Source organism: Oncorhynchus clarkii, chromosome 23, assembly GCF_045791955.1.
Source record: "Oncorhynchus clarkii lewisi isolate Uvic-CL-2024 chromosome 23, UVic_Ocla_1.0, whole genome shotgun sequence".
In the NCBI taxonomy this organism is placed as follows: Eukaryota; Metazoa; Chordata; class Actinopteri; order Salmoniformes; family Salmonidae; genus Oncorhynchus; species Oncorhynchus clarkii.
This window is the reverse complement of record NC_092169.1, coordinates 31,665,485-31,681,338: the sequence shown is the minus strand read 5'-3', so window position 1 is coordinate 31,681,338 and position 15,854 is coordinate 31,665,485. Positions and strand designations below refer to the sequence as shown.

At 40.4% G+C, this 15,854-nt stretch overlaps 1 protein-coding gene across 5 annotated transcripts in view; it reads right to left on the bottom strand.

Moving 5' to 3' along the window:
* LOC139381725 (BAR/IMD domain containing adaptor protein 2b) overlaps positions 1–15,854 on the bottom strand; it is a 151,479-nt gene that overhangs the window by 50,505 nt on the left and 85,120 nt on the right. For all 5 annotated transcript variants that reach the window (XM_071125451.1, XM_071125454.1, XM_071125452.1 and 2 more), the window contains 3 exons: positions 10,950–11,011; positions 9,581–9,652; positions 6,589–6,726 (listed from right to left, as the gene is read on the bottom strand). In XM_071125451.1, coding sequence (XP_070981552.1) covers positions 6,589–6,726; positions 9,581–9,652; positions 10,950–11,011 — 272 coding nt within the window. The remainder of the gene's footprint in view (positions 1–6,588; positions 6,727–9,580; positions 9,653–10,949; positions 11,012–15,854) is intronic.

The window sequence follows — 15,854 nt, the reverse complement described above, 5'->3', positions numbered from 1 at the left end:
TAGCAAGCGGGAGACACGGCGTTCTCCATCCAACCTCACTGAGCTCGAGCTGTTTTGCAAGGAGGAATGGGAAAAAATGTCAGTCTCTCGATGTGCAAAACTGATAGAGACATACCCCAAGCGACTTACAGCTGTAATCGCAGCAAAAGGTGGCGTTACAAAGTATTAACTTAAGGGGGCTGAATAATTTTGCACGCCCAATTTTTCAGTTTTTGATTTGTTAAAAAAGTTTGAAATATCCAATAAATGTCGTTCCACTTCATGATTGTGTCCCACTTGTTGTTGATTCTTCACAAAAAAATACAGTTTTATATCTTTATGTTTGAAGCCTGAAATGTGGCAAAAGGTCGCAAAGTTCAAGTTTGTGTGTGTGTGTGTGTGTGTGTGTGTGTGTGTGTGTGTGTGTGTGTGTGTGTGTGTGTGTGTGTGTGTGTGTGTGTGTGTGTGTGTGTGTGGTGGAGTTTCACAATGGGAGCCAAGCGCAGCAAGGGCAAACCTTTCTTGCCTGATCCACTGACTGGACCAGGGGAAGGTCATTGCGAAAAAATGGGGCAGGGATAATCTGGAACAGGTACCTCTCTGGCACAAAGGAGCAGATATTCCCTTAAAAAGGCACATTGAGTGAAGTTTTATTAGCAGAATGTAGAAAGAAATTGGAGAAGTTTGAGGAAACCAAGAAAGGTAAGGCATGTCTAATAGATTGGGGTAAGTTTAGAAAGTGGGAGAGGGAAGCCAAAAGGCAGTCAGAGAGGAAGGTTAAAGGAATAAGGGTGAAATAAAGTAAGAAGAAGAAACAGGGATGGTAAGAAAAGAAGGAGAAACAGGGATGGTAAGAAAAGAAGGAGAAACAGGGATGGTAAGAAAAGAAGGAGAAACAGGGATGGTAAGAAAAGAAGGAGAAACAGGGATGGTAAGAAAAGAAGGAGAAACAGGGATGGTAAGAAAAGAAGGAGAAACCGGGATGGTAAGAAAAGAAGGAGAAACAGGGATGGTAAGAAAAGAAGGAGAAACAGGGATGGTAAGAAAAGAAGGAGAAACAGGGATGTTGTTGATGATAATGACATTCCACCCCCCTATTATAACCCTGTATCCACTGCACCAGCCCTGGTTGTCCGACAGCAGCTCACTCAGCCGTCTCCCGCACCGCAGCTCTACCAGCAAACCCCTTGGAGGTGGCCCACGAGCAGTGCATGGGACGTACAGGATATTGATGGGTCATTATGACCCAACTGACTAAATTCTTAACTGCTTGCAGTTGTTGGAAACAGAAAGGTAGTTTTATGTCACAGACTTACATTGCACCGGACATTTCTCACCAGTGACAAGAGATTTAGATTATGAACAAAATTGGCTGACAGGGATCAAAGTACATACACTTAGGTTGGAGTCATTAAAACTTGTTTTTTAACCACTCCAAAAATGTATTGTTAACAAACTATAGTTTTGGCAAGTCGGTTAGGACATCTACCTTGTGCATGACACAAGTCATTTTTCCAACAATTGTTTACAGACAGATTATTTCACTTATAATTCACTGTTTCACCATTCCAGTGGGTCAGAAGTTTACATACCCTGAGTTGACTGTGCCGTTAAACAGCTTGGAAAATTCCAGAAAATGATGTCATGGCTTTAGAAGCTAGGCTAATTGACATCATTTGAGTCAATTGGAGTTGTACCCCTGGATGTATTTCAAGGCCTACCTTCAAACTCAGTGCTTCTTTGCTTGACATCATTGGAAAATCAAAATACATTTTTAGAAATCCACAAGTCTGGTTCATCCTTGGGAGCAATTTCCATACGCCTGAAGGTACCACATTCATCTGTACAAACAATAGTACACAAATATAAACACCATGGGACCACGCAGCCGTCATACCGCTCAGGAAGGAGACGCGTTCTGTCTCCTAGAGATGAACGTACTTTGGTGCAAAAAGTGCAAATCAATCCCAGAACAACAGCAAAGGACCCCGTGAAGATGCTGGAGGAAAAAGGTACAAAAGTATCTATATCCACAGTAAAACGAGTCCTATATCGACATAACCTGAAAGGCCGCTAAGCAAGGAAAAGGCCAATGCTCCAAAACCGCCATAAAAAAGCCAGACCGGTTTGCAACTGCACATGGGGACAAAGATCATACTTTTTGGAGAAATGTTCTCTGGTCTGTTGAAACAAGAATAGAACTGTTTGGCCATAATGACCATCGTTATGTTTGGAGAAAAAAGGGGGATGCTTGCAAGCTGAAGAACACCATCCCAACCGTAAAGCTTGGGGGTGGCAGCATCATGTTGTGGGGGTGCTTTGCTGCAGGAGGACTGAATCACTTCACAATATAGATGGCATCATGAGGCAGGAAAATTATGTGGATATATTGAAGCAACATCTCAAGACATCAGTCAGGAAGTTAAAGCTTGGTCGCAAATGAGTCTCCAAATGGACAATGACCCCAAGCATACTTCCAAAGTTGTGGCAAATGGCTTAAGGACAACAAAGTCAAGGTATTGGTGTGGCCATCACAAAGCCCTGCCTTCAATCCAATATAAAATGTGTGGCAGAACGGAAAAAGCGTGTGCGATCATGGAGGCCTACAAACCTGACTCAGTTACACCAGCTCTGTCAGGAGGAATGGGCCAAAATTCATCCAACTTATTGTGGGAAGCATGTGGAAGGCTACCCAAAATATTTGACCCAAGTTAAACAATGTAAAGGCAATGCTACCAAATACTAATTGAGTGTATGTAAACTTCTGACTCACTGGGAATGTGATGAAAAAAATAAAAGCTGAAATAAATCCCTCTCTACCGTTATTCTGACATTTCACATTCTTAAAATAAAGTGGTGATCCAAATTGACCTAAAACAGGGAATATTTACTAGGATTAAATGTCAGGAATTGTGAAAAATGTAGTTTAAATGTATTTGGCTAAGGTGTATGTAAATGTCTGACCTCAACTGTATAGTGGGCCCCAATTTTGCGTTTTAAGTATTAAATTGACTAAAGAACAGGCTTTGTTGTATGTATTTAGTGACAAGGTGCCACATGTATCGATAGCTAAAACAGATGATGTTGCTTGGGAGAATACTGGTATTTGGTTGAAGTCCGTCTTGCAGGTCACTGATTAAGAACTTTGAACAGATGAGTCTAAATTCTCCCCTAGCATACATACTTTGTGTGTTCCATGTTATCAATAACATGTACATGGCCTTGATAACACTAAACCAACTAAACAGATGATTTCCGTGAAGAATGAGTCACCCTAGGTGATTGGTCTCTCGGACTCTCTATGGGTAAAGATAAATATGACATTGGGCAGATGAGGGGGGTTGAATCTCTTACTGTCACACCTAAGGGCATACACCGACCAAGCAGAACTTAGTATCCCCTAAGTCCGGAAGCTATCTATGGGATTACCCCTGTTCATGCTTCATTTTCCTTTATGCTTCATACAGACTCTCCCTGTAATACCCCCATTCTTCCTGTCTGAAAAGCCTCAGTTGATTGGATTTTTTGTTCAAGATCTCAGACCTGTTAACGGTGCAGTTTATGCATGTGCTCCTGTTGTGCCAAACCCCATTACAATACTATATGCTGTGCCAGCATCGGCTAAATTGTTTTCAGTTGTTGATTTGGCTAATGTTTTTTTTTAGCATTCCTGTCGCACCAGAATCACTGTTATGGTTCGCGTTTACATTCTTAAACAAGCGTTGGACTTGGACCCAAGGTTACTCTGAATCTCCAAAATTTTGAGGATTTCATACCCCCCGATAGGAGCATGTTAATACAGTATGTCGATGACCGGTTACTGTGTTCTGAAACCCATCAAGCTTGTGAAGTTAACACCAGAGCTCTGTTAGTGTTTCTTGCTGAAAATGGCCACAAAGTTTCAAAGAAAAAGTTACTTGTTTCCCAAACAGTTAAATATCTGGGACATGACATTACAACTAATGGTTGGAAGTTGGGTTTGGAGTGTGTGGCTGAAATTCTCTCGACATCACAGCCAGTTACAAAACAGCACATGATGACACTCACAGGAATGGCAGGCTATTGCAGAGCCTGGCTACCTGATTATGCTGAAGTCACTCAGAAGAAGTCACACCTGAAGAACTGCAGGCACTTGACAAATTTAAACAATTTCTAACCTCTTCCCATCTTCCCATTTCATCTGTTTGTTTGCGAGAAAAATGGTTTTATGTCATCTGTCCTCACTCTGGACCATGGTGGGAAGCAATGGTCTGTTGCTTACTATTCTAAAAGACTTGACAGTCTTACTGCTTTTACTGCTTAAAGAATAGTCTCGTTATATGTTAGTGTTTTTTCTAACCTGATACAAACTTGTCTTGGTGTGACTTAGTCATAAGACTGGGTGAGGGTAACTTACAGCTAAGAGACGTTTGGATGCAACCGCAGCATGTGAAATCCTGTGGGTTTACTATCTACAGAAAGTCACATGTATGGAACCTTGCAGAAAGGAGTACAATATAGGGTTTGTTGTTGTGAATGCAGTTAGACGGTTGAGCCCTCGGACTATCAACCTCATGCAATCTTAAAGTCTGCACAGACAACTTATTACCTTATTATCTGCTGACTGCCAACGTATACAGAAAGGGGTTGTATTTTCTCTATAAAAGCAGAGACCTGGCTATGTTTGTTAAGCTTTCAACTCTGAACCATTCTTGGTGATGTTGATTGCTTAATTTTTGCAAATCTTATAATAAAGTTGTTGTTGGAAGAATCTACATTCTCTCTCTTCCTCTAGAATTTCCCTGACAGGCATCACAGCAGCAAGATTTGTTACCTGTTGCCACAAGAAAAGAGCAATCAGCGAAGAACAAACACCATTATAAGTACGTACGTACCTAGGTTTATGTTTATTTATTTTACCTTTTGTACTTTAATTATTTGTACATCATTACAACACTATATATAGACATAATGACATTTGAAATAGCTTTATTCTTTTTAAACTTTGTGTGTGTAATGTTCACTGCTAATTTCACCTTTGTTTATTATCTATTTCCCTTGCTTTGGCAATGTAAACATAAGTTTCCCATGCCAACAAAGCCCATAAATTGAAATTGAATAGAGAGAGAGAGACAGACAGAAGGATATTACTCATCTACAGTGTCTGTCTCAACAAAGGGAAACCCACTGCCCTTAGCTACAGAATAAATTTACAATACTCATCTTTTCTAAACACTGAAGTCAAACCAATGGATTCACAAAATAAATCATTCAACTTCGATTTTCAGTCGCCAGTTGCATTTTGAATAAATAAATTGGAATCAGAGAAGACTGTGCAATATAAATTATATACTAACCTACCTCTAATGCAGGCACACACCCAATGCAATACGATTAGAAAACATCTATTGATTAAAAATAGGAATGAGAGAAGACCATGGTGTTAAACCAGGGTGAATAATTGATGTACCACTGCTTCTCTAACACCCAATTGATATGTTATGTAACATTAGCTATTTCTTATTTCCTGGGTCAGCAGCAGACCAGTGACATTCCCAATACATTCAAATCAGTCTGCCTCTTCCCCTGTAGCCCCATCTCACTTGCTTTCTCTCCTGCTTTCTCTCTCTCTATGTCTCTCTCTCCACCCACTCTCTCTTCTCAGTGAGCTTGGCTCTGGGCGGTCTGAGTCCCACAGACCCCGGGCCCAATAGAGGGTACCTCTTTTACGCCTCGATTAGATCAACAGGGTCATTGCATCAATGCTGGGTAATAAATTCTGCAGTCAAACCTTTTCATGATGTAATCCAACATCTTTACTGGATATGTGTTCAACAAAAGTTCAACATTTACCTTTGGCTACCATTTATGTCAAGTCTACACATACAGTTTGATGTACATGTTGGTTATATCCACAGAACAAAGAATACACTGCAACTGCCTCTGCAACGCAATGCTGCAAGGCAGACATGGATATTTATCTATGATTATTAATGTACTTCTAGTGCACCAAAATGCAATGACGATGTCGATGTGATCCCTCCAGTCATCAGCACAAGTCACAGTCACAGAGCCACAGATGTAGGATCTAAAATTGGGCCAGTTTGCTACAGCAGGAAAATAATCCTCCAGCAACAGGAAATGTGAATTATTATGTGGATTATAATAAATGGTTATCTTTGTAGAAGTTGATACATTTTCTGTAAGGGGAAATCAAGTCTGACATTTCAAAGTGGAAATTACAAACTTCAGAAGCCTTTTAAACCTCAAATACACTACAAGTTTGACATTTTAGTCATGGACAAAGTGCTCTGCTTCAGTGAAAGGGTCCATAAGATACTTGCTCAGCCTAAATCCCCTTTTGGATTTGATCGGCTACCCATCTCTGACACCTGCTGGGCTGTGGCCAATAGTATGATATTTCTCTGGCTCAGAGTCAGTAGCAGTGTCCTCACCACCTTCCCCTACGGTGACCTTTTGACCCACCAGCTGGCACTGCATCATCTCTAGGCTGACTAGGAACCCAGTCTGTCTGTTCATTCACAGTAGCAATACAAACCTGAGGTCCTTCTCCCCCTTCACTCCCCCTGCCTCCCCCACAGTCTCCCTCCTCCTCCCCCAGTCACTCACCTGCATCTCCTTGTCTCCGTACTTAGAGGTGTTCTTGCTGCCCTGGCTCTTCCTACGTAGCTTCTTCAGTTCATCCTGACACTTCTCCAGACTCTCTCCTTTACTCTTGTGCTCCATCTGGTACTTCTTCAGAGCAGCCTGTAGGGGGAGTATAGATTCAGTTTTAAAAGCTCTACACAGAAAAAAAGTTATTGATGGGTTCTTCTTCAGGGTGATATGGGTAACCATTTTCCTTTGCGTATCAGGAAGGGTTATTTACTGCTGAGATGGTTGTGAAGAACCGACAGGTTCTTCCCCTCTCCAAAATGTTTTTATTTAATTGCATGAAATGCTAAACCGTTAAAAAAGTTCCTGTAATTTTATGTTACACTACGGCTACTGTTTGCAGTAAAAGTACTTTAAACAACAGCAAGTTACTGCAATAACACAGCTGAATTAAGGTGTTATTGCTGTAAAAGGACAGTATGCTACTGAATGCTGATTACTTGGGACTACACTTGATTTAATGACCTGATTTAATGAACTGCTGTAAGTTCTGTAATTGTACAGGATAAGTAATATTATAAACCTCAACTGGGATTTGAACTGCTATGCCACCAAAGGAATATAAAAAGGTAAAGGGGGATACCTAGTCAGTTGTACAACTGAATGCGTTCATCTAAAATGTGTCTTCCGCATTTAACCCAAACCCTATGAATCAGAGAGGTGTGGAGGGCTGCCTTAAATTGACATCCACATCATCGGCGCACGGGGAACAGTGGGTTAACTGCTTTGCTAAGGGGCAGAACAACAGATGCTTACTTTGTTAGCTCTGGGATTCGATCCAGCAACCTTTCGGTTATTGGCCCAATGCTCCTGTCAGGCCATGAAAAAGATTGGCCACAGATTTAACGGCAAGAATACATTTCTGCATTTTTGCTAAAAGTTGCCCAGAATCAAGTCCAATCTGACAACACGAACGAAACAATATTTACATGATTTCACTGTAATACTTATCCCCAAAAATTAAATATAAATAAATATAATAATATATAATATAATAAATATAATAATTTACAAGAGTGTACTGTAACCAGCATACAGCAGCATTCTGTCATTTTACAACAATAACGCCTAAATTCAACTGTAAAAATACAATATAAATTGTTCCTGTATTTTTTGTGCAACTCAGTAGCTGGTGACATAATGCCAAATTTCAGGTAGTTTTTAACAGTGTCTGCCATAAGTCCATCTGAAGTATTGTATAAGTGTAACTGTAGAACCTGTCATTGGTTCTACCTGGAACCAGAGGGTTTTTCATGAGAGGGTTCTAAATGGATCTCCAACGGGTTTCCCTACAGGTACAAATTAAAGGGTTCTATGGGGCACCCAAAAGGGTTCCCCCATAGGGACAAATTACAGAAACCTGGAACCAGTGGGTTCCTCATGAGATGGTTCTGCAAAAAAAATTGAAGGGTTCTACGTAGCACCCAAAAGGGTTCCCCCATAGGGACAAATTAAATCATTTCTACTGGTTCTAATCTTTATTAATCTCTATCATACCCACACACCCAGTGGTGTAGCAGAACATTCAGGTGGCTAGCAACAGTGAGGTTATGAGTTAAAATCCCAAGTGAGGTTAACTCCTAAGTAATCAGAATAAAGAAGCGTACTGTCCCTTACCAGTAGCCAGGAAATATTTAACAATGTAATGAAGAACCCTCTGGTTCCTGGTATAACTGTCCACAATTATACAAATTGTTATACAAAGGGTTATCCAAAGAACCAATATCAAAAGTTTTCCCCTATAGGGACAAAATGAAAAAAAAAAAACATGTTGGTACTAACTAGCACTTTTTTTTGTGTATACAGTCATTGGCTACCCTAAACTAGTGTTCTACCAATTAAGTTATTTGTTTGGTCCCATTTCAAGCCACCTGACCACCTTTTATTCACTGATTGATGCACTATAGCATAATCCAAGGGAATGGGTTGCCTTGCCTGCCTGCCTGCCTTTCTGGTGGCCGCAAAACAATGTTTCCAATCTTTTATTTCTGTCTGATGGAAAAACCTAGCTGAGCGTGGCTAATTACTTTTGTCAATGCTGAATTAACAGAGCAGAGCAAGAGAAGGGCAGCATATGCCAGCATGCCAAAAACGCCCTCAAATGAACTGATGAGGTAAATATGAATTTCAAATAGATGCTACAGTATTATTAAATTAGTGACTCTGGTACAGATTTTATTTTGTGAGCATCCAGAAATGACACTTTCATTTAAAGGGATGTTTCAGTGGGATGACATTCATAGTAGGCCTTTATTTATTCCCAATTCTGCAGAAGTTGTCTGGGAAAGCTTTGAAAAAGAAAGGAAAACCTCAAGAAACAAATCCAACACTTCAAATATCTCTAGAAATGTGTTTATCGCTTTAATAAAACTCAAACTTCTACATCTTTGTATTTTCCTAAAATGGGTAATAGCCAGTAATTCATGGAGCGGAAAGTAAGAGAAGAAAGTAATTCATGTAACTTTATTGCAGATTGGTAATGATTAAAACCTGTGGGAAATTCTCAGAAAGCTGTGGAGTTTGTCTCTAACTGATGATTTGATGAGAATTTGGATCCTACCCTGGTTCCTGCTGCTCCATAAGGAGGCCTAGCTAGCTGACTTAAAATACAATTAAAAGCACTAGTCTGCTTCAACTCTTTGTTAATGAGGCATTCACTTCAGAATACACACACCACTGACACCGAAATATATAGAGGCATTATATAAATCTGAACTAAAATGAAATGAACTCTGCTGTAATGTCATGAGAACACAGTTAGTAACTATGAATAATTATAGGTCATAATAAGCTATATTTGTAAGGGCCATCAACCTATAACCATTACCATAGAGTGAAGGTGAGAACACGCCTAAAGGTATATTTAGAGGGTGCTAAATAACAAGGAGTTACTACAGTGAATGAATGGGAGACAACAATGAATGACCTTTCCTAGGAGGACACTCACATTTAGGTAGCGTGCATCCAGCTCCACCTTCTTCTCCAGCTCTGTCAGAAGCTCATTGTGGAAAGACTTCAGCTAGAGGACAGAAAGGACTCCAAAGAGTTAATGATAACATAAGATACACTCACACATCTCATCACCAACACAGACAGGAATAGAACCTGCTTCAGGTTGTTACGTTCTCAACTTCCAAACCAGACTTGTTTGTTTTTTAAAACAATTGACTAGTCTGGCTGGCTGTCAGCGTGTGTTGTGGTGTCAACATGACTTGGAGAGAGACGTTTGTCGTGACATCAAAACTAACACACTCAAAGGATTAGGGGAGGTTGTATAGCACCGGTATGTAAATTATGTCGAAATTCATGCCAATGTTGAGGTTATTTATGTGTGTGTGAACACGTGCCTGTGTACTCTCAGTAAAAAACGTGTTGTCCCCATATGAGAACTATTTGAAAAACCCCTTTGGTTCCATGTACTGTAGAACCCTTTACACAGACGGTTCTACATGGAACCCAAAAGAGTTCTACATGGAACCAAAAAGGGTTCTACCTGGAACCAGACAGTGTTATCCTATGGGGACAGCCGAAGAAGCATTTTGGAACCTTTTTTCCTAAGAGTGTGTATGTTGACAATTTACTTTTGCGTCAATAGAGACAAATAGCAGAGTTATCTCCAGTCCCAGACCAGGCGGAACTGAAAACAAACTACAAAACAACGGAATCAATGGTGCCTCTAAATAATGAAACATCCCAGATTAACACATGCTGAGGTGGTGTCTTCAGATGACAGAGGGACTCTAATTAATAAAAACAAGAAAGTCCCCTTTGCTCTGCTTTGGAGTACTGCTCTTTCTAAAGGGCCCTTAAAGTTACTGTGTCCCAAATGGTACCCTATTACTTATAAAGTACATTATTTTTTACCAGAGCTTATGAGCCCTAGTCAAAAGTAGTGCACTGCACAGGGAATAGGGTGCCATTCGAGACTGTAACTGTATCAAAACCCTTCGGTCTCTTTTCTTCTCTTTTTGTCTTAGTAGTCTGAAGCAAAGTCTGAAGCAATAATATTTTCTTAAATTCTAGAAGTTGGCTGTGTGCTGTAAGAGCAGAAACAGACGAGATGTAAGTGTGTATAAAAACAATAGTTAAGAGGCCAGTAGTCCATTGTTTGTGTGTGCGTAGTAGAGCTCTGTTCCTTTGAATTCAAGCATTGCACAGTATCTTCATATTTTCAGGCAATGGCTTTACAACGAGGATTAGCAAAATACTTAGTTGGTCTAGATTGTGATTGGGTGATACTAGAGTTGAGCTGCCAGAGCAAATGTAAGAGACAATAAGCCTTCATCATCCTGATCATGGTCCTGTGTTCTTCTCACCATATCTTCAAGCTGCATCTGGATCTGTCTGTGGACCTCAGCCATCTGAAAGAGAACGTCCCCTAAAGAGAGAACACACGGGAAAGAAAATGGGGAAAAGAGAGAGAGGGAGAAAGAAAGAGACAGAATGATATTAAATATTATGTGTGTCGTTGAAAGTTACATCAACGTGCAAAAACCAGACCATGCAGCCACACAAAACACTTGGAAGACTGGTGGAGTGAGGGAGGGAGACGAGGGAGGAGAGGATGGGAATGAACAGAATGGAACATCAGTCAAGTCACGGAACTGAAAACATTGTAAACTTAAAAGAATAGAACACAAATATAAAAACAGAAACAGAGAATGTAAGAAAGTCACGAGCTAAACAAGATATCTAAAGACACAACTCTGTCTGTAAAAATAAATGAAAGTAGTCATGGTAATATTAGCTCATTTTACTAGTACTGAGAACATACAGCACAAATACTCCATATATTCAGTACAAATTTGTCATATCATGAGAAAGAAATCAAATGAAACTTCCACAAATGAATGAGTACTTCTTTATACTAAGAGATAGTGCTTTGCATTAAATAAAACAACATGTAAATACTTCAAACAAAAAAAGCAGAACCAAGAGAAAAGTTGAAAATAAAACAAACAGAAAGTAAAGGGTGATTCATGCAGCCAGGGAGATATAATGCGTGTCATTTTAAGATACCTACATGCTGCCTCTTCTGAATATGCAATGCATTGTAAAAAAAAGGAACAAAAAGATCTAGTTTGAGCAAAGAACGAATAGAAGGGTAAAGAACTGGAGAGACAGTGACAGATCAAACTACCCCAGAGAAACGAGACAAGACAGGTTTCCAAATAGGTTCCCCAGATAAAAGAATGAGACACATGAAAGGGTTCCACACACAAATGGTGATTGTGTTCACTCAAATATTGACTTACTAGACATTCAAAGGGAGACGACTCATTGGAATCTATTCATTATCCATATATAAGTCAAAGAACTCTAATTTCCAATCTCACCGCACCCTCTCTAATTTCTATGTAACACACTGCCCTACCCTGACATCATTTGCTGTTTAATATGTGGTCAGTGGCGTTCTGAGATCAGTAATTTAGGTTATTAAACACGTTAGAAAGGAGAAGAAGAGGTGAGGGTAGAGAGTAAAACTAAGGGAACATGATGATCCTTCCCATGTGGATCTAAAGAAGTAAGGAGAACAGTCTAAGAGAACATTCTAGAGGGGGGCTTTCCATAGAATTAGGAATTAGAATACAAATTAATTTAATAGGATCTCTATGGGGCTTTCTTTTATGACATCACAGCATAGGGAGGCTTATCGGGAGGTGTTGAGGTCATCAAGCTACAACTCTAAATGAGAAGGGGATTTAGGAGTAGGGAAGGTTTGGAAAGCATTAAGGTCCCTTCTAACAAGGTTTGGACCGGATTCGACATTTTCAAATCTACAAAAACAGCATGTTATGCAAAACTGTTACAGTGCACACAACATATGAGTTTATTGGCTTAGAGATTATATTGTTAGCTGCACAATGCACACACTTAAAAAAATCTTAATCTCTTACACCCGCTGGTGGCATTTTCTAAACACAAAATATTGTATACAGCCCTGATAAAGTACATTTAGGTTTAAAAAATATAAGTCCTACTAACACATGCTTAGTACTGTTAGAAAGGTAAGAACTGTGGATTCTGATGGTGTCTAGGTGTGACTACTACAAATCTACAAGACTACAATGATGTGACTACTACAAATCTCTTCCTAGTAACATAATTGAAAGTCTAGGTTTGAAATAAAATGTCAGCCATTACTGTTCACAAAGGATTTTTTAAAATAAAGTAAAAAAAGGAATGAATACAACCCTGATCACGCATAAACAGTTCACTTTCACAGCAGCCATGTTGTATTCCTTCTCACATATATAGTTGAAGTCGGAAATGTACATACACCTTAGCCAAATACATTTAAACTCAGTTTTTCACAATTCCTGACATTTAATCCTAGTAAAAATTCCCTGTCTTAGGTCAGTTAGGATCACTTTATTTTAAGAATGTGAAATGTCAGAATAATAGTAGAGAGAATGATTTATTACAGCTTATATTTATTTCATCACATTCCCAGTGGGTCAGAAGTTTACATACACTCAATTAGTATGTGGTAGTGTTGCCTTTAAATTGTTTAACTTGGGTCAAACGTTTCAGGAAGCTTTCCACAAGCTTCCCACAATAAGCTGGGTGAATTTTGGCCCATTCCTCCTGACAGAGCTGGTGTAACTGAGTCAGGTTTGTAGGACACCAGGTTTGTAGGACAACCGTAGTCTGGCTTTTTTATGGCGGTTTTGGAGCAGTGGAATCTACCTTGCTCAGCGGCCTTTCAGGTTATGTTGATATAGGACTCGTTTTGCTGTGGATATAGAGACTTTTGTACCTGTTTCCTCCAGCATCTTCACAAGGTCCTTTACTGTTGTTCTGGGATTGATTTGCACTTTTTGCACCAAAGTACGTTCATCTCTAGGAGACAGCACGTGTCTCCTTCCTGAGTGTTATGACAGCTGCGTGGTTCCATGGTGTTAATACTTGGGACCACGCTGTACTATTTTGTACAGATGAACATGGTACCTTCAGGTGTTTGGAAATTTCTCCCAAGGATGAACCAGACTTGTGGAGGTCTACAATTGTTTTTCTGAGGTCTCTCTAGTCTGTGAAGGGGTTCTCAAACTTTTTGAGTCTGGTGACCCCTTTTGTGATAGCAAATTCATCAGGGACCCCCTCGTAATCAGAACGCAACTCGAGTGAGAGAAAAATAGCATACAATGAGTTTTAATATGACTTCAGCCGTGCATGGCTGGACGAACCAATACTTGGGCCCTGGGAATGAACATTTAAAGGCCCGCCTCTTGGCATCGGAGAGAAAATGTTACAGTTCTTGCAAGCCATCTGATGCACATTCAAATGTCATAAATCAGCACTGCAGAGCTCTCCCTGTCCTATGCCGTGCCTTGATTGTGTTACTGTTGATGATATCTTTAAATGTGCACATACACCCTGGTACATCTACTGTTGCTAGCCCCAATTCTGACTTGTGCTCTGATATCTGCTTCACTGATTTCTGCTCTCGTAAAAGCCTGGGTTTTCCGCACGTTAACTCGAGAAGCTTATTACCTAAAATGGATAAATTGAAAGTGTGGGTTCACAGCTCCAATCAGAGACGTGGTTAAGGAAGAGTGTTTTGAATACTGATGTTAACCCTTCTGTTTATAACCGTTTTCAGCAAGACAGATCTTCAAAGGTGGGGGAGTGGTCATTTTTTACCAAGGATCACCTTCAGTGCTCGGTTGTCTCCTTCAAGTCTTGACACCGGCCTGTACCCTACCTGCCCTAAGCTCTCTCCTGGCACCTTACACTAAGTCTGCATTTTTCCTGATAGGTGACCTAAACTGGGATATGCTTAAACCGCCTGACCAAGTCCTAAAGCAATGGGAATCCCTAAATCTCTCTTAGATCATTACCAATCCCACAAGGTATGACTACAAACACCCAGAAAAGGCTACTCTCTGTATGCTCTGTATGCTCACAAATAATCCGGATAGGTTTCAGTCTAGTGTTTTCTGTATTGACCTTTATTTAACTAGGCAAGTCAGTTAAGAACAAATTCTTAACTTTCAATGACGGCCTAGGAACAGTGGGTTAGCTGCCTTGTTCAGGGGCAGAAAGGCATATTTCTACCTTGTCAGTCCAGGGATTCGATCTAGCAACCTTTCGGTTACTAGTCCAACGCGCTAACCACTAGCCTACCTGCCGCCCGTAGCAATCACTGTTTTACAGCCTGTGTTCATAATGGCTGCTAAGTGAGACGACCTGTCCTGATTTGTCATAGACGCTTGCTAAAAAACTGTAATGAGCAAGTCTTCCTTCATGAACTGGCCTCTGTAAAATGGTATAGAATCAGGGTGATCCCCCTCTGTCGAATACGCTTGGACCTTCTTTTTTATATTTTCAGTTGTATTGTTAACAAACATGCCCCCAGTAAGAAAATGAGAATTAAAAACAGGTTCAGCCCCTTATTTGACCTTGATCTTGCAGAATTACTCCAACTCAAGAATTGCATTTGGCGAAAGGCTTGGCACACGCATATTCAGGCTGACTGGCTCTCATTCAGGAAAATGAGAAATAAGTGCACTCAGGCTATCCGGAAGGCCAAAATTAGTTACTTTGAGGAGTAGGTCTCTCTCTGTGGGTCTAATCCCAAGAAGTTCTGGAAAACGGTTAAAGACCTGGAGAATAAACCCTCCTCCTCACAGCTGCCCATGTCCCTTAATATTGATGATGTGGTTGTTACTGACAAGAAGCACATGGCCGAGCTCTTTAATCACCACTTCATTAAGTCAGGACTCCTATTTTATCCAGCCTTGCCTCCTTGCCCGTCCAAAATTTCCTCATCTCCTTCCCATGTGACTATACCTGATACTTCTCCCTCTTTTCCCCCTACCCTGCTACAAGGTTTCTCCTTGCAGGCAGTCACTGAGTCCAAGGTGCTAAAGGAGCTCCTGAAACTTGAACCCCAAAAAACATCTGGGTCAGATGGTTTAGACCCTTTCTTCTTTAAGGTTGCTGCCCCTATCACCGCCAAGCCTATCTCTGACCTTTTTAACTTGTCTCTCCTTTCTGGGGAGGTTCCCATTGCTTGGAAGGCAGCCATGGTTTCTCCTTTATTTAAAAGGGGAGATCAAGCTGATCCTAAATGTTATAGGTCTATTTCTATTTTGCTCTGTTTCTCAAAAGTGTTGGAAAAACATGTATTTGGCCTGGTTTTGCTAACTACCTCTCTCAAAGAGGCAGTGTATAAAGTCAGAAAATCTGCTGTTTCAGCCACTGCCTGTCACCAAGGG